Raw genomic sequence first — 19918 nt, forward strand, 5'->3', positions numbered from 1 at the left:
TAATTCTTTATAAATTAAAAAACAAAAAATCCCCTAACTCTTGCATAAATTTATTAATCATCATACAAATCATAAAAATGAAAAAAAAACTACTTTGAAATTTAAGAAAAAAAATGGTTCATTTCTGTTTTCTTCCTTAAATTCCTATTTAGGTAATTAACTTTTTAAATAAAAAATATAATTTATTATAAAACTTTTAGTTATTTAATATTTAAATCAACAAAGGAATTACATTAAATATTTTTTAAAACTACAAAAAGAAAATTTTTTAAATATACGAAAGTAAATAAGAATAAAATTTTTTTTTTCTACTATAAAAAAAATATTTATTTTAGATTGGAATTTTCGAAGCCAGTTTTACTGTGTACAAAAATTTATGTATATATATATATATCTGTGTTAAATTAAAAAAGTATTTTGCTCTTAAAGAGACAATTTTTTGTGATTTGTATAATTATAATGTTCGCTTTGTGTACAAAACTTATTTAATCTAATGTGAATGATTATTTAAGCGTTATATTATTTATATTTATAAAGCTTACAAAATTTATTTGATAATTAGCATTTTAAAAAATGTGAAAACTATTCTTTCCCAAATATACTGTGTCTATAGAATCGTTATTATATGATAGAAATAATTAACCTGAGAAGCTCACTTATTTGTTTATAAAATTAGTTTAATACTAATTTTATATTTCGGCAACAACAAAAACAAAAAAAAAAAGAATGAAAAAGTTTATTTTTCATTATGCTGAGTCGTGAATATCAAGGCGGAAGATGTCATGTTGACAGTAAAAGTTATTTCCATATGATTTTAAGACAAATACTTGAGAGAAAGAATGAGGTGGATCATCATCGGCCTGTAATAGCATATTTTAATTAATTTATTTATTTATAAATTATAAATAAATTTAAAAATAAAGAGAATCATTTTGCTATGGATCAATCCATTATATATTATAATATATAAAATTTTATTAAATAATATTGTTAAAAATTTTCAAATTTCTAAAATAATTTTGTTTGTAAATAAATTATAAATATGTATGAAAAAATTATAATAAAAAATAGTTTAATAAAATTAATTTAAATTTATTAAAATAAAACGTCAGTGAAGTTTACAACTTTTATGATCAAAGATTAAAAAAAAAATATATATTTTTCACTCTAAAAAATAATAACTAATTTTTTGCTTAGAAAATTTTTTTTCAAAAAATTATTGATAAAGAAACGTTGCAACAATTTTTTTAGATTAAAAATAATAATAATTTGCATAGAAAAATATTTTTTCATTTCAATCGTTGATCATAAACGTTGTGAATTTCACCGACGTAAAATAAATAAGAAATGAGACTAAATTTTTTATTAAAAGAACAAAAAACAATTACTTTTTTATTTCTCGAACTTTGGAATTTTCAATTTATTAAATATCATAAGAATATTAATATTTGTTTTTTTTTTTTTAATATTTCAGGCCTCGAAGCGTTATCGATATTAAAAATTACGTACAAAAAAAAAGAAAAAATTAGTGATCAATTTAAGTACCAAAATTTCTAGTTTTTATTATTGTAAATTATTGATTTTAAAACTACAAATGAAATAATATACTTAAATGTTCTAAAAGAGTGAAAATTATGAACCATTAATTTATATAAAAGAAAAAATTAAGTTTTACAGCTTATTAAATGAATTATTTTTTTTTAAATAATAATAATTTAGAAAGAATATTATAAAAATCATTAAATATAATTGAATTTCAGGTGAGTTATAATTGAAATTATTAAATTTCAAAAAATTGTAGATAAAATAGTTTAGAATTAATTAAAATTTAGAATCTTTTTTAATGAAATTTTTGAAAATAATTGAATTTCAAAAGATTGTGTTAAATTTCAGATAATAATTATTATGAGAGAAATTTTTAGTGCTTTCTGTTGATGAAAAATTTATTAGAAATCACATACAAAAATTGAATACCAAAAGTTTTTAATTGAAAAATGCTTTCAGACAATTGAATTTTCGAAGAATATTATAAAAATCATTAAAAATAATTGAAATTTTTGCATATATAATTAAATTTCAAGTGATTTTGAATTAAAAATTTTTGGTAATTTTATTTGCTAATTTTTTGAAAATAATAAACAATTAAATAAAATTTCATAAAAATTTTAATTGAAAAATAGTTTAAGATAATTGAATTTGTGAAGAAATTCAATGAAATTATTAAAATCTGTTAAAAAGAATTAATTTAGTATTTAGTTTAGTATTCTTTAAAAATTTTGTAAAAAAATGTACAAAAAAAAGTCGAAAAAAGTCGGAAAAAGTAGAAAAAGTTTTATAATCCGAGGCCTGCAATAAAATTATATTTAAAATTAAATAGTATTATTTTTTCATTTTAAATGAAAATGAAAACAAGGGCTAGTTTAAAAAAAAAAAAATTATATATACCTTCAATCTTCCGACAACATTGATCAAAATACTACCATCAGGCATTGGTTGAGAATCAATAGTAGTTACAATTCGATTGATTCTATTAAACGATAAACTCTGAAAAAATGGAATTTCAAATTTCATTTTTTACTTATATATAATAAAAAAAATGTCCTAGAAATATAAATAAATATATGTATTAATAAATTAAAAACCGATTGAATATATCGTGTAATAAACGAATAAAATTAAAAAAAATAAATAAATGATGCAAAAAATGAATAAAAAAATAATAAATTGAAAAAAAAGTTTAGAAATATTCACGTCATGCTGACATTATAATTTTAATGAAAAAGAAAAAAATATAATAAAGAAATTTTTTTTGGCAAAATTTGTGAGATTTTTGCAAAAAAAATTTCTTTCATCGCCACATTCAAAAATATAACCTCACTTACATTAATTTTTTCCATAATTTTCGCAGAACCTTGAATTTGTGCACCTTCAAATGTCATGAGAGAATTAGTTGGCTGTGAAATTTGAAATGTTTCAGGTAAAAATTACAATTATAACTAAATAATAAATATATTGCGTTAAAATTAACTTACATCGTACATGTTCGTTAAATTTGGTCTCTTTGCAGGATCATCAAATTGATTATAATAATGTTGAACGAATTCATTGCTCAATTTTACATAATCTAAGTTTGTTGCCATTATTAAAACTTCTTTTTTTGGACAACTTAAAAGATTAATATTTCTAATTTCTCTTTAAAAAAAAATTAGAAGACTTTTGATTGTAGTATATTTATCTTTGAAAATTTATTTATTACACACGTGTGTCAAGCAGGCAGTGTGAAGTTGTTGATATATCGATTCGTTAGGAATCGATTGTTTCTACATCGATATTCGATACTTTTTTGTATAAAAGAAAAAGAAGAATTATTTTAGTAATTTATTATGTTTATATTTATTAACCATGAAATTACGCGTTCATGTTAACCAAATAATTAGAATTGAATACACGTAGTTTTGATTAATTATAATTTCTATTAAAAAAGTATTTTTCAAAATACCAGTAGGAAATTATTACCAATCAGAACAGGTTGCAGTTTCCCTCCATTTATTTGAAATTTAAATATATATTATAGGTAAAAATATTGATTTTTTTTTACTTTTAACAGTTTTAACTATTTTTAACAAAAATTTGTATTTTTTATTTTTTAAATAAATATGTATTTTTTTAAATTAAAGAATTTTTTTAAAATTTATTATGAAAAAGAAACAAAATTTGAAAATTTTATTATGGAAATTTTTTTTTAAAAAATCTTTCGTAAGGTGGATTCTGGTCGATAAATATAATTAAAAATTGTGTTAATTTTGAATGGTTGAAAAAATTCTATAAACAATACTAAAAATTAAAAAACTTATTTTCAGAAATTGCTTCTAACATTAACTTGAACTACTAGAGCTAATACAAAGGTTCCTCTTATAGGAAAGAAAAAGGAATTAAAAAATCTTTGAAAATGTTAATAAAATTAATAATATGGATTTTAAATATGTACATTTTACTAAACTGCATCAAAGGTAAAAAATTTCATTGGTTTCCATCGAAAATTTTTTTTTTGAAATTTAATAACTTCAATTATAACTCTAAGGAAATTCAATTATTTTTAACTATTTTAATAATATTCTTTGAAATTTCAACTATCTGAAACCATTTTTTAATTAAAAATGATTTTCAAATTATTGTATTTTGTCCGCATTTTCTAATAAATTTTTAGTGAAATCATCTAAAATTTTACTTACAAAACACTTAAAGTTTCAATTAATTTCAAAAATCTCAATTTGAATATTTATTTTCTTTTCAGGCAGTGAATTTATTTTTTAGATATCAAAATATGATTTAAAAATGTTGTTTCTAAAAAAATTAATTTTCATTTAATAGTAGAATTTTTTCCTTTTTATAATAGTATATTTATGTAATTTTTTTTTCATTTTGGAAGATAGGTAAAAGTAAATTTTTTTTTTAAATAATTATTTTTGTCCAATATGCACGATAAACGCTACATTCCATGCTTGGTATTGCGGATGGAAAGTAGAATTTTTCCGCACACTGTTATTTAGAACATATTCGCAATAAAATATTAATATTATATTAAAATTTATTTAATGCTATGAATTATTATTATAATTTGTTATTATTTACAAAATTTTCATTTTAAAGTTGAAAGCATTTTTTGCAAATTAATTTCTTCGGTATTAGTGAATAGAACGAAAGACTAGCGCCATCTTACATTCTCAGCAACAACTGCGGGAACGATTAGATTTCGATTCACATCCAACTTCACATTTCATCTGTGAACAGTGTTCATTATACTTGTAGATTCGCTTGTTTTATTTTATAATTAATATTTTCATTATCTTTAAAAATATTCATTACTTCTTATTTGTTTCTTATTCTTTAGAGGTATGTATTGCATTAGCATCTTGTTTATCGTGCAATTAGTTAAAATATATCGCGTGTGTAATTTGAGTGAAATTGATACCATCGGTTCGATCGTGCGGCAAACTGCACATGTTCAGAAATTGCCAACTTTTCATGTTTGTTACACAGTAGTTTGCTATTTTCATTTATTTATTTAATTTATTTAATAAATTGTTGTTCTAAATTTGATAAATCATCATTGATAAATTTCTAAATCATCATGTCGCAGTATCATAATTTATTTTGCAACTTTTTTTGTGTCACATTTTCTTCTTTTCTATACAGACGCCGTGATTGTCGGGTCACGTGACCGCCGCAATATTATTTTTTCGGATCATTTTTCTCGTAAAATACCTAATGGATTAAACTGGAATTTTGTGAAAAAGTGAAAAATATTATAAGGAATGGCAGTGAGATGCGAAAGTGTTGATAATTTTTAGAAAATTTTTTAGGTTAGGTTAAACGTCATTGATCGGATTTTCCAATAATTTTGAATTTTTTTAACAAATATCAATCACATAATTTTGTTGATAAATATAAAATAACATTTTTTTTGTTGACTTTTGCATTTTCTAAACTATTGGTTTTTCGAAATGGTGCTGCTTATATGAGTGATATAATTTTACAAAGATTTTTGAACCACAAGTTGAACTTTTTGTCACGTTTTATGGTTTTTAGTCACCAGAATACACCATTGATTTGTTATCGTGAGTTAATATTAAAAAAAAAAAAATATTTACAAAAGGCACATTAGATTTGTCTCAGTCGATTTTTTTCATTAATTTAAAAACTTTGTATTTCTTGTCATTCAAAAAAAAAAAAAAAAAAAAAACTAATCCTAAAATTAGATCAAAAACGAAGAAAAGTAGTAAATTGAATTTCTTTTAAAAAATGTTATCTAAAATTATTTAATAAACTATTTACAATTTTGTAAAATTTAATTATTGTTTTTAACAAATTCTTTTGAAATTCAATTATTTCTAAAAATTTCAACTGTTACTCTTCCAAAATTCAATTATTTGTATTAATTTTAATATTTCTCTAAAAATTTAATTATTTAAATAAGTTTCAAATAAAAACTACAACATTATAAATTTGCAGAAAATTTATTTTAAATTTCAAATCTTTTGCAAAATTTTTTTTGACCATTAAAACTAAAAATTGTTTAAATCAGACTTGAAAAAAATTTTTAAATGGAACTTTAAGAATTTTTTTACAAATTTGTCTTATTTTGATTCTAAAATATTCGAAAGAAATTTTCTTGATAATATTCTTAGAGCATTATTATTATAATTATTCTAATTATTATTTTTAAAATTTAAATAAAATAAAGAAGTGATTCAGAAATGATTATTTATGATATTTTGGAAATAAAATTAATTTGTTAGAATTTTCAAATCACAGAATTTCATTACTTAAAATTAATGTACCCTAAATCAAATTTTTATTTTTTTGAATTTTTATTTAACAGAAAAAAGTGATTATTATTTTTATATTAATTAATTGATATATTTATTTTTCAGTTGGCGCAATGGGATTTTGGAATAGGTCAATACGTCTTTTAATAGAAATATAAAAGCCAGCGAGAGAGAACGAAATTTTATTCACATTACACCTGGAACTATTATAGAAAAAGAGGTAATTTAAATAAATTTAGCATATATTAAATCTTAATTTTATTTCTCGTTATAATTAAATAATTAATAACAATAATTATTATTCTAAATTTCTGATTGTGATAGTTGGTAACAATAATAAATTATTACTAATAATTGCAATTAATTACAATAATTAACTTAGGATAAATTTCTTTTTTTTTTTTTTATAAATTTTGAGCCTTTTTAAGTTGCATTTTAATGAAAAACACCATTTTTAGTTGTAGAAAATTGTAATTTTTTTTAAAATAGGAAACGAATTAGGTAAAATTACTTAAAATTTGACAAATTAGGGCTTTAATTAGGACAAATGGAAATTTGTCTTATTACGAATAATCTGTAAGAAAGTTTTCGTTTACCTGATAATTTCTTTCAAACTTAGTTATTTATAAAACAATTATTTTCTTAAATATTTAGTTAAAAAATTATATCTCAAAGTCTTAATTCTGTAGAGCAATTTTTTGAAACACGGAAAGAAAATAATTATTTCAAATTTTGTAAGTGTATTTCAAATTTTATGAAATTATTTTCAAATTCTGGAAAATATGCAAAAAAGCATAATTTTCATGTAAAAAATTCTAAAATTTAGAAAAAATTTTATAAACCTAATATTGCAGGATTTAATAAAATATAATATTACTTACTAATGAATTAAATATGTTTTACCAATTTTTATAATAATTTATTTATTGTAAATTTCATAGAAAGTTATTAAGGATTATTTCTTTTATAAAATTTTCGCTTTTACAAAAAATACTTTTACAAAATTTGAATATTTATTTTCTTTTCGGGCAGTGAATTTATTTTTTAGATATCAAAATGCTTTAATAATTTTGATTCTAAAAAAATTCATTTTCATTTAATACTAGAATTTTTTATTTTTAATATAGTATATTTATGTAATTTTTTGTTCCATTTTTTAAGATAGGTAAAAGTAAATTTTTTTAAAAATAATTATTTTTGTCCAATATGCACGATAAACGCTACATTCCATGCTTTGTATAGCGGATGGAAAGTAGAATTTTTCTGCCCATTGTTATTTAGAACATATTCGCAGTAAAATATTAATATTATATTTAAATTTATTTAATGCTATGAATTATTATTATAATTTGTTATTATTTACAAAATTTTCATTTTAAAGTTGGAAGTATTTCTTGCAAATTAATTTCTTCGGTATTAATGTATAGAACGAAAGACTAGCGCCATCTTACATTCTCAGCAACAACTGCTGGAACGATTAGATTTCGATTCACATCCAACTTCACATTTCATCTGTGAACAGTGTTCAGTATACTTGTAGATTCGCTTGTTTTATTTACTAATTAATATTTTCATTATCTTTAAAAATGTTCATTACTTCTTATTCTTTAGAGGTATGTATTGCATTAGCATCTTGTTTATCGTGCAATTAGATAAAATACATCGCGTGTGTAATACGAGTGAAATTGATACCATCGGTTCGATCGTGCGGCAAACTGCACATGTTCAGAAATTGACAACTTTTCATGTTTGTTACACAGTAGTTTGTTGTTTTCATTTATTTATTGAATTTATTTAATAAATTGTTGTTCTAAATTTGATTACAATCATCATGTCGCAGTATCATAATTTATTTTGCAACTTTTTTTGTGTCACATTTTCTTCTTTTCTATACAGACGCCGTGATTGTCAGAGGTCACGTGACCGCCGCAATATTATTTTTTCTGATCATTTTTCTCGTAAAATACCTAATGGATTGAACTGGAATTTTGTGAAAAAGTGAAAAATATTATAAGGAATGGCAGTGAGATGCGAAAGTGTTGATAATTTTTAGAAAATTTGAGGTTAGGTTAAACGCCATTGATTGGATTTTTCAATAATTTCCAATTATTTTAATAAATATCAACTTTTTCGCTTCTTATCATATTTTAGACGTTTCCACAAAAATGCGATCAATGAACTTATCAATCACATAATTTTGTTAATAAATATATAAAATAACATTTTTTTGTAGACTTTTTGCATTTTCTGGCTTTCTGCAATGGTGCCGCTTATGTGAGTGATTTAATTTTGTGAATAGTTTTCGATTCTAAATTAGAAATACGTTATAGGGTAAGTGTACCAATTACGGCGAGTGCATTAATTACCGCGCGTTCATAAAAAATAACTATTATTATTATTATTATTATATTTAATATAACTTGCAAAATGATTAAAAAAAATAATTTTAATCTTTTTTTTCATACAATTATTTATAAAGATGAATATTTAAACAATTATTAATTTAATTATTTGAGATCGAATTTTTTTCCGCGCCGCAATTGAAACATTTTTAAGATTTCCATTGGCTTCAATTACGGCGGGTAAAGTATCTTCAAAATACACATAATTTTGGTCACCGAAATTGATACACCGAAACTAATATAAACGCGCCGCAGTAGAAAATTACGGTATCAGTTTTAATTTGTCATATTTGTTTAAATAATCGATTTTTATAAAGATAAATTTTTTTTTTAATATCTAAATAACATAAGTTTTTAGTTTAATAAGTCTTAAATTGAGTTTATACAATAGAAATGTCGAATTTTCTATTTCAAAGGTGTTTTGACTCGAATCGCGCCGCAATTAGTGCATTTACCCTATAATTTTTATAAAATAAGACACATAGTATTAAATTTTTTTTACATTCTCGGTGGTACAAAAAAAATTTTTTAAAAATGTTTTTTTATGATTAATATTTTTTAATATTAATTAATATAAATAATTAATTAATATAAATATAAAATTAATATTTTTTTAAATTTCTCACAAAATATTTGATTTTATATAATCAATAATCAACTGGGATTTCCGTTATTTTCTGCAATCGATTATACAATATTTTTATAAAAAAAAGTGAATCTTATAGTTATAGATATATTAAATCTTCTTATGTCTGAAATAAAATATTTCAACTATATGTGAAAAGTAATTACGCTTTTACAAACATTTTATTTATTTATTTATTTATTTATTAATTAATAATAATAATAATAATAATAATAATAATAATAATAATAAATGATTTAATATCAGGTTAGCCTCTAATCATGGAAAAGTAAGAGTAAAAATAATTTTTGTCAGGGAAATTTGGGAAATTAAACAAATTGACAAAAAAGTCAATTATATACTTCCTGTAAAAAGTTTCAACAATTTTTTCCTCTAGAAGGGATCATCGTTTATTACCGATTCACATTTTTTCATCTATTTAAAATTTTGTTACCTATTTCACCTATTTTAATAATTTATTAGCTTTTCACCTTTCTCATGAATCGATTTATTGCGAATATAATATTTAAAGAATAATTACATTTACAATGCGCAAAAAAATCGATTAAAGCTCAGGAATGTTTATAAAACAAATTTATTAATTATTATTACTGTTTCTGAACTCATATTAATTTAAAAAACACAAAATTATGGATATTTCTTTTTTATAAATTATTCAATTGACCTAAGCTTGAATTTATCAAAAATTTTCTTTGATTTAAAAATTATTAAGGTTAAATTTCAAAAAATTAAAATTAAAATTGTTTAAAGCATTTATTGACTAAAAATATACAAATTATAATCAATTTGAGTTTAAATTCTTTCTAATTTTAATCAACTATAAATTAAATCAATCCAAAATTTAAGTTTATCCAAAGTTGAATTTGTTGAAATTTTTAATTCATACGAATTTCAGTTTCAGTTTCATCGGGTTCTCTAGTGGTTTTTCTACATTAAATTAATTAAAGATAATTAAATTTAAAATATGAAGCTGAAGTACGCAACGTTTATGATAAACGATTTTTAAAGAAATAATTTTTTAAAATGAAAAAGTCTATAATTTTTTGCCTTAAAAATATTTCTTACAGTTTTAATTAATCAACAAATTATAAAAAAATATTTTTAGGCAAAAAATTATAGAATTTTTCATTTTAAAAAATTATTTCTTTAAAAATCGTTTATCATAAATGTTGCGTACTTCAACTTCGTTTCAAAATTACTTGAAATTCAATTATTTTCAAAAATTTAAATTTAAAACCTTTTAAAATGTTCCATCTAATGCTTTCTGAAATTTAATAAAAATAATTCAATTATGATTTTTGCGAAATTTAATTATTTTTAATGATTTTTATAATATTCTTCGAAAATTCAATTATAATCAACCATCCCTGTAAAATCGGTCAACGCGGAAAGGTGCAATGTTTTTCCAAGACAAAAAATAATTACATATTATGAAGAGTATAAGAAAGTAATCTTGCTTAGAGGCGTTACTGAGATCAAAGTAAATAAAATTCGAGAGGGACTAGCAGTGGGGGAAAAGCTTACTCGACAAACTGGGGAAGCGGCTTTACTGGGATGTTTGACTGTGTCTTAAGGGTATGTGGGCAGAGTACTTTTTTTTATGGTTTGAAACTTTCTCTGAAGTAAAAAAAGATTTTGGGTTAAAATTTTGGAGAAATGATTTTGTTTGGTGTAATGAATCTTGCTGTTCTACTCACTTACTATAACTTAACGTAATAATAATAAAATTAAAAAAAATCATCAAATAAAATTAAAGAAACTCAATTATTTTTAAAGAATTTTTTAATAATTCTTCGAAAACATTTAATTATCTAAAAGTTCAATATTATTTACAAAAATTTGAATTATAAATTTTTGGAAAATTTCTTCTAAAAAATGTTATCTAAAATTATTTAATAAACAATTTTCAATTCTGTAAAATTTAATTATTGTCTTTATCAAATTCTTTTGAAATTCAATTATTTCTAAAAGTTTTAACTGTAAGTCTTCCAAAATTCAATTATTTATATTAATTTTAATATTTCTTTAAAAATTTGATTATTTAAATAAGTTTCAAATAAAAACTACAACAGTTTAAATTAGCAGAAAATTTAATTTAAATTTCAAATCTTTTGCAAAAATTTTTTGACCATTAAAACTAAGAATTATGCAAAAATTTTAAATTCAAATAAATTGCTTAAATTAGACTTCAAAAAAAATTTTTAATGGAACTTTAAGAATTTTTTTACTTTGTTTTACTTAATTAAAATGTTGAAAATTTTGTCTTAGTTTGATTCTAAAATATTCGAAGTAAATTATTATTATTATTATTAGGGTCAGTCGGGGTAAATCCGAACGCTAATTATTTCAGCTTAATTAAAATTTTTAAAAATAAGTTCGATATGAGAATTTTTACAGCGCGGTGAAACTAGCGAGCCGCCAGCCGGCAGACAGCAGACAAAACCATAGGCGTCGACACTACACTAAACGCCACCACTAGCAAATTGGGCAGCAACGTTTAAACAAAAATAAAACACAGTTTTATGATTCACACATTACATTATGATACTACATGTACATATTTTAACATAAATATGATTAGTTAACAAACAATTTACACTTACATAATCAAACAATAATAATTAATGAAAAACTATTGTCTGCTAACAAACGGCTGGAGAAGCTGGCTATTAATTTTTCCAAAAAAAATTCTTACAAATAAAAAACTAAATTTTTAATTTTCTTGTTGGAATACCTTCTAGGAATGTTTATTAACAAGTTTTATATACGCAAGAATTTTTTTGGGAAAAATAAATAGCCAGCAGCCCCAGCCGCTTGTAGCAGACAGTCGTTTTTTTGATTTTTTTTTCACTAAAACCGACTCAAAAACTTTATTTTTTAATGAATTTTTGATTTTCTTGTTGGAAAATCTTCTCAGAATGTTTATTAACAAGTTTTATATACGCAAGAATTTTTTTGGGAAAAATAAATAGCCAGCAGCCCCAGCCGCTTGTAGCAGACAGTCGTTTTTTTGTTTTTTTTTTATTTTTTTTCACTAAAACCGACTCAAAAAATTTAATTTTCAATGAATTTTGGATTTTCTTGTTGGAAAATCTTCTAGGAATGTTTATTAACAAGTTTTATATAGGCAAGAATTTTTTTGAAAAAAATAAATAGCCAGCAGCCCCAGCCGCTTGTAGCAGACAGTCGTTTTTTTGATTTTTTTTTCACTAAAACCGACTCAAAAAATTTATTTTTCAATGAATTTTTGATTTTCTTGTTGGAAAATCTTCTCGGAATGTTTATTAACAAGTTTTATATACGCAAGAATTTTTTTGGGAAAAATAAATAGCCAGCAGCCCCAGCCGCTTGTAGCAGACAGTCGTTTTTTTGATTTTTTTTTCACTAAAACCGACTCAAAAAATTTATTTTTCAATGAATTTTTGATTTTCTTGTTGGAAAATCTTCTCGGAATGTTTATTAACAAGTTTTATATACGCAAGAATTTTTTTGGGAAAAATAAATAGCCAGCAGCCCCAGCCGCTTGTAGCAGACAGTCGTTTTTTTGTTTTTTTTTTATTTTTTTTCACTAAAACCGACTCAAAAAATTTAATTTTCAATGAATTTTGGATTTTCTTGTTGGAAAATCTTCTCGGAATGTTTATTAACAAGTTTCATATACGCAAGAATTTTTTTGGGAAAAATAAATAGCCAGCAGCCACAGCCGCTTGTAGCAGACAGTCGTTTTTTTGGTTTTTTTTATTTTTTTTCACTAAAACCGACTCAAAAAATTTAATTTTCAATGAATTTTGGATTTTCTTGTTGGAAAATCTTCTCGGAATGTTTATTAACAAGTTTTATATACGCAAGAATTTTTTTGGGAAAAATAAATAGCCAGCAGCCCCAGCCGCTTGTAGCAGACAGTCGTTTTTTTGATTTTTTTTTATTCTTTTTCACTAAAACCGACTCAAAAAATTTATTTTTCAATGAATTTTGGATTTTCTTGTTGGAAAATCTTCTAGGAATGTTTATTAACAAGTTTTATATAGGCAAGAATTTTTTTGAAAAAAATAAATAGCCAGCAGCCCCAGCCGCTTGTAGCAGACAGTCGTTTTTTTGTTTTTTTTTATTTTTTTTCACTAAAACCGACTCAAAAAATTTAATTTTCAATGAATTTTGGATTTTCTTGTTGGAAAATCTTCTCGGAATGTTTATTAACAAGTTTCATATACGCAAGAATTTTTTTGGGAAAAATAAATAGCCAGCAGCCCCAGCCGCTTGTAGCAGACAGTCGTTTTTTTGGTTTTTTTTATTTTTTTTCACTAAAACCGACTCAAAAAATTTATTTTTCAATGAATTTTTGATTTTCTTGTTGGAAAATCTTCTCGGAATGTTTATTAACAAGTTTTATATACGCAAGAATTTTTTTGGGAAAAATAAATAGCCAGCAGCCCCAGCCGCTTGTAGCAGACAGTCGTTTTTTTGGTTTTTTTTATTTTTTTTCACTAAAACCGACTCAAAAAATTTAATTTTCAATGAATTTTGGATTTTCTTGTTGGAAAATCTTCTCGGAATGTTTATTAACAAGTTTTATATACGCAAGAATGTTTTTGGGAAAAATAAATAGCCAGCAGCCCCAGCCGCTTGTAGCAGACAGTCGTTTTTTTGATTTTTTTTTCACTAAAACCGACTCAAAAAATTTATTTTTCAATGAATTTTTGATTTTCTTGTTGGAAAATCTTCTCGGAATGTTTATTAACAAGTTTTATATACGCAAGAATTTTTTTGAAAAAAATAAATAGCCAGCAGCCCCAGCCGCTTGTAGCAGACAGTCGTTTTTTTGGTTTTTTTTATTTTTTTTCACTAAAACCGACTCAAAAAATTTATTTTTCAATGAATTTTTGATTTTCTTGTTGGAAAATCTTCTCGGAATGTTTATTAACAAGTTTTATATACGCAAGAATTTTTTTGGGAAAAATAAATAGCCAGCAGCCCCAGCCGCTTGTAGCAGACAGTCGTTTTTTTGTTTTTTTTTTATTTTTTTTCACTAAAACCGACTCAAAAAATTTAATTTTCAATGAATTTTGGATTTTCTTGTTGGAAAATCTTCTCGGAATGTTTATTAACAAGTTTTATATACGCAAGAATTTTTTTGAAAAAAATAAATAGCCAGCAGCCCCAGCCGCTTGTAGCAGACAGTCGTTTTTTTGATTTTTTTTTCACTAAAACCGACTCAAAAAATTTATTTTTCAATGAATTTTTGATTTTCTTGTTGGAAAATCTTCTCGGAATGTTTATTAACAAGTTTTATATACGCAAGAATTTTTTTGGGAAAAATAAATAGCCAGCAGCCCCAGCCGCTTGTAGCAGACAGTCGTTTTTTTGTTTTTTTTTTATTTTTTTTCACTAAAACCGACTCAAAAAATTTATTTTTCAATGAATTTTTGATTTTCTTGTTGGAAAATCTTCTAGGAATGTTTATTAACAAGTTTTATATAGGCAAGAATTTTTTTGAAAAAAATAAATAGCCAGCAGCCCCAGCCGCTTGTAGCAGACAGTCGTTTTTTTGTTTTTTTTTTATTTTTTTTCACTAAAACCGACTCAAAAAATTTATTTTTCAATGAATTTTTGATTTTCTTGTTGGAAAATCTTCTCGGAATGTTTATTAACAAGTTTTATATACGCAAGAATTTTTTTGGGAAAAATAAATAGCCAGCAGCCCCAGCCGCTTGTAGCAGACAGTCGTTTTTTTGATTTTTTTTTCACTAAAACCGACTCAAAAAATTTATTTTTCAATGAATTTTTGATTTTCTTGTTGGAAAATCTTCTCGGAATGTTTATTAACAAGTTTTATATACGCAAGAATTTTTTTGGGAAAAATAAATAGCCAGCAGCCCCAGCCGCTTGCAGCAGACAGTCGTTTTTTTGTTTTTTTTTTATTTTTTTTCACTAAAACCGACTCAAAAAATTTAATTTTCAATGAATTTTGGATTTTCTTGTTGGAAAATCTTCTCGGAATGTTTATTAACAAGTTTCATATACGCAAGAATTTTTTTGGGAAAAATAAATAGCCAGCAGCCACAGCCGCTTGTAGCAGACAGTCGTTTTTTTGGTTTTTTTTATTTTTTTTCACTAAAACCGACTCAAAAAATTTAATTTTCAATGAATTTTGGATTTTCTTGTTGGAAAATCTTCTCGGAATGTTTATTAACAAGTTTTATATACGCAAGAATTTTTTTGGGAAAAATAAATAGCCAGCAGCCCCAGCCGCTTGTAGCAGACAGTCGTTTTTTTGATTTTTTTTTCACTATAACCGACTCAAAAAATTTATTTTTCAATGAATTTTTGATTTTCTTTTTGGAAAATCTTCTCGGAATGTTTATTAACAAGTTTTATATACGCAAGAATTTTTTTGAAAAAAATAAATAGCCAGCAGCCCCAGCCGCTTGTAGCAGACAGTCGTTTTTTTGATTTTTTTTTATTCTTTTTCACTAAAACCGACTCAAAAAATTTATTTTTCAATGAATTTTGGATTTTCTTGTTGGAAAATCTTCTAGGAATGTTTATTAACAAGTTTTATATACGCAAGAATTTTTTTGAAAAAAATAAATAGCCAGCAGCCCCAGCCGCTTGTAGCAGACAGTCGTTTTTTTTATTTTTTTTCACTAAAACCGACTCAAAAAATTTAATTTTCAATGAATTTTGGATTTTCTTGTTGGAAAATCTTCTCGGAATGTTTATTAACAAGTTTCATATACGCAAGAATTTTTTTGGGAAAAATAAATAGCCAGCAGCCCCAGCCGCTTGTAGCAGACAGTCGTTTTTTTTTCATTTTTTTCACTAAAATTGACTAAAAAAATTTATTTATTAATGTATTTTTATTTTTCTTTTTGGAAAACCTTCTTGGAATGTTTATTAGCAGGTTTTTTATTTGTAAAAATTTTTTTTGGAAAAATTTATAGCCAGCAGCTCCAATTTGCTAGTGGTGGCATTTAGTGTAGCGTCGACGCCTATGGTTTTGTCTGCTGTCTGCCGGCTGGCGGCTCGCTAGTTTCACCGCGCTAATTTTTACCTCAGATCCTCTTGAAGAGATTCTAAGTATTATCCCATTTTTCGTTTGTTAATTAGCAACAGCATAAACAAAGATAACAAGTATTGCAAAAAAGATTGAAAATCAAAGATGACACTCTTTCAGTATTTTGTCTCGTATTTGAAGAAAAATAAGCTAAAAATTCATTTTATTATTTATAATTGTTTGTTATGAATACTAGAACAGAAACTATATTTGATTTTTGCCTTCTGTAAAATTTTATTAATAATATCAGACCGTTCGTATTTACCCAAGAAAATTGGAAAACTGGGGTAAATCCGAACGGTATTTTTAATAATTTTTTTTTACATCAGAGCCACACAAAATTGTTTTTATTTCATTACACTATTATTTTAACATTATAAAAGTACATAGAAAAAAGTTTTTCTTTCTATACGTATCCTCGTTAGTAATTAATAAGCAGAAACTTAATCTCTGTTCTCTCGAAGGAGTGTTTTAATTTTTTTGCCAAATGGTTTGTTGAAAAAACTTTTTCAGGATCTTAATAAAATTTGGTATTCTACGGTTTTTGGGGTCGCTAATTACCAATTTGAAGTCAGTTTTTCAAAATTCAAAATGGCGGACGAGAATTAAAAAATTCATTGGATTTGCTCGAATATTGTTACTCGGGGGGTTTCAGGGTTAGCAAATTTGATCATTTTTAAAAATAAGTTTTAGGAAAGTCCGCCATTTTGAATTTAAAAAATTTGACTTTTATTTTTGTATTTACATTCAATCACTTCAAAATACTTTCTGTACCAAGTTATGCAAAAATCCGTTATGATTTGATAAAGTTATTGAAGGTTTTAATTGTGTAATGCATTTTAATTTTTAACCTGTTTGATTTTTGTATTTATATATGATGCATTATTACATAATAGGTTTATTATCGTATTTTTTTTGAGTTTTTATATAAGTTTAACAATTGCAATACTTTAAATTTATTTTCCCTAAGATTTTTCTGAAATACAGTGGCGTTCGTATTTACCCCCATATTTTAGGAAAGTTGCAAAGTATCGAGGTAAATACGAACGCTAAGTTTCCTGCGATTGTAATTTATCAAAAATTTTTTCTACCCCATAAAATTGTTATATGGAAGTAAAGTAACAACTTCATGCACCAGAATACCGGAAGTATTTTTTTTTTAAAGAAAAAACTTATGTTATTGTTGAAACTTACTAAAAGCGTTCGGATTTACCCCAGTTGACCCTATTATTATTATTATTAAAATTTAAATAAAATAAAGAAATCGATTTTTTCACCTTTTATGGTATTGTTCAATTAAAAAAATATTAAAAGGGACAGATCATTATTTTTCGACCAAGTTCGTTGCAGTCTAATTTTAAAAGAATTTAGAAATGATTGTTTATGATATCTGGGAAACAAAATTAATTTGTTAGAATTTTCATAACACATAATTTCATTACTTATAATTAATGAACCCTAAGTCAAATTTTCATTTCTTTGAATTTTTATTTAACAGAAAAAAGGAATTATTTTTGTATTAATTTATATTAATTATTTCATACATTTATTTTCAATTGGAGTAACAGGATTTTGGAATAGTTCAATACGTCCTTCCATATTTTATGTGTTTAATAAAAATAGAATTTTCGATGCACAACGAGAGCGGAAATTATTGGAAGTATCGATGGTCTGGCAATTGCTAAGAATTTGTGAATGTGGATGGAAAATTTCAATAGTCTTCGATTGAGTCAAATTTTAGATGAGTATTATTCTAATCGAGGAATTTCATTTAATAGAAATATAAAAGCCAGCGAGAAAGAACGAAATTTTATTCATATTACACCTGGAACTATCATAGAAAAAGAGGTAATTTAAATAATTTTAATTATTATTTGCCACACTTATTTTATACACATTAATTCAATTTTACAAAAGTAAATTGAGCCGCTGGATTCTAGAAGGGTACGTAAATTTTTTTTAATAAAAAACTTTCCATCTTTTTCCGATTTCGAAATATAAGAGAAAAACTGGTTTTTTGGAAACGTAAAATTTAATTGTTTTTTTTACTTCAACTCGCGCTAGCTCAGTCAATTTTACGAGTTTTCAATGAAACAAAAACGAAAATACGTGTTATTATACCCTATGAGTGACTAAAAAAGTTGTTTTGATTAAAAATAAATAAAGTTATTAATTTTTTATTGAGGCATTGCAAAAAACGTGAAGTGCAATTTTCTCAATGCGGGGAAGTTCGACAAATTTTCAGCAGCAACAAACATCCAGTGAGAAAGTTGTTCATTAAGGTCCAAAGAAGATTTCTGGAAAGTTACAATCCAATTGAACAATTAATAACAAAATGGCAAATGTTTAAACTTTCAAGTTGTGCGAGCGGCTGAAAGTTTGGCATGTGTTTGCTACGTAATAATACAATCGAGCTTATTATGGTAGCAAACACATGCCAAACTTTCAGCCTCTCGCGCAACTTGAAAGTTTAAACATTTGCCATTTTGTTATTAATTGTTCAATTGCATTGTAACTTTCCAGAAAACTTATTTGGATCTTAATGAACAACTTTCTCACTGGAAGTTTGTTGCTGCTGAAAATTAGTCGAACTTCTCCGCATTGAGAATATTGCACTTCACGAATTTCGCAATGTCTCATAAAAAAATTAATTTTTTTTATTTTTAAGGCTGTTATAGCGGAAATAGAATTAACATTAGTAATTTAATGAAACTTAGTCCACTATTAGATAAATGTTTGAAAATTATGTAGCTAAATTTTCCAGACCTCTAGGTTCTTGTGAAAAAAGTTATAAGCGTTTAAGTTTTTTAACAATTAACATTGTGTCTTATGGGAATTAAGTACTTTTTCATACATATTTATTCACCACAAAATAATTAACATTGGGAAATTGATGAAACTTTTTTTATACAAAACAGATATTTAATGATTAAATATCTGTTTAAAAAAGTGTTATTAGGTTCTTGTGGGAGCTGCAATAAATTAATTTTTAACAATATTTCACGTTTTATACGTTAAATTGAACAGATGTCAGAATGTCTGGCACACTTGATCATGCATATTATACGTTAATTATGCGCGCTAAATTTTAAAATGTTGATTCTGATAGCACGTATAAAATACGTTATATTAAAAAAGAAAATAAATGTTAATAAATAAAATTGATTATATATTTTTTAAAATTAAATTAAAGTTAATTAAATAGAGGGATAATTGTTTTATTAAAGTAAACAAGTCATATAGCAACCATTTGCAACTCGACTGACGTAATGTGGTGTTGCCAGACGTTTCACAGTACCGAGAAAGTCAAATCATAAAATAATGGTTTCTGTTTTGATTAGTTCAGTCAATCCCTATAACCTCCTTAATCAAAACAATATTTTTAGTCACTCGTAGTTTCCAAAAAACCAGTTTTTCTCTTATATTTCGAAATCGGAAAAAGATGGAAAGTTTTTTATTAAGAAAAAAAAGATGCGCAATCGAATTC

At 24.2% G+C, this 19918-nt stretch overlaps 1 protein-coding gene and 1 long non-coding RNA gene across 2 annotated transcripts; one reads left to right on the plus strand and one right to left on the minus strand.

The window, feature by feature from the left end:
* Positions 1–393: 393 nt before the first annotated feature.
* On the minus strand, positions 394–3281 carry LOC127280812 (probable nuclear transport factor 2). Its single transcript, XM_051304076.1, has 4 exons — positions 3033–3281; positions 2883–2954; positions 2446–2544; positions 394–860 (listed from the first exon to the last, which is right to left on the minus strand). Exons 1-4 carry the CDS (start codon positions 3138–3140, stop codon positions 747–749), a joined length of 393 nt encoding a protein of 130 aa, XP_051160033.1. The 5' UTR covers positions 3141–3281; the 3' UTR covers positions 394–746.
* Positions 3282–7852: 4571 nt separating this feature from the next.
* Positions 7853–18229, plus strand: LOC127280798 (uncharacterized). Its single transcript, XR_007842876.1, has 3 exons — positions 7853–7942; positions 8563–8603; positions 18000–18229. It is a non-coding gene; the product is annotated as an uncharacterized LOC127280798 (long non-coding RNA).
* The last annotated feature ends 1689 nt before the right edge of the window (positions 18230–19918 follow it).

Source organism: Leptopilina boulardi, unplaced genomic scaffold (genome assembly GCF_019393585.1).
Source record: "Leptopilina boulardi isolate dan_hultmark-lab unplaced genomic scaffold, ZJU_Lbou_2.1 LbouV2_255, whole genome shotgun sequence".
Taxonomy (NCBI): domain Eukaryota; kingdom Metazoa; phylum Arthropoda; class Insecta; order Hymenoptera; family Figitidae; genus Leptopilina; species Leptopilina boulardi.

Coding starts and splice junctions, on each gene's coding strand:
- LOC127280812 (XM_051304076.1), bottom strand. CDS start 3,140: ATGGCAACAAACTTAGATTATGTAAAATTGAGCAATGAATTCGTTCAA. Junction 2,955..3,032: donor ATTTAACGAACATGTACGAT/GTAAGTTAATTT, acceptor CAAATTTCACAG/CCAACTAATTCTCTCATGAC. Junction 2,545..2,882: donor AAATTATGGAAAAAATTAAT/GTAAGTGAGGTT, acceptor CCATTTTTTCAG/AGTTTATCGTTTAATAGAAT.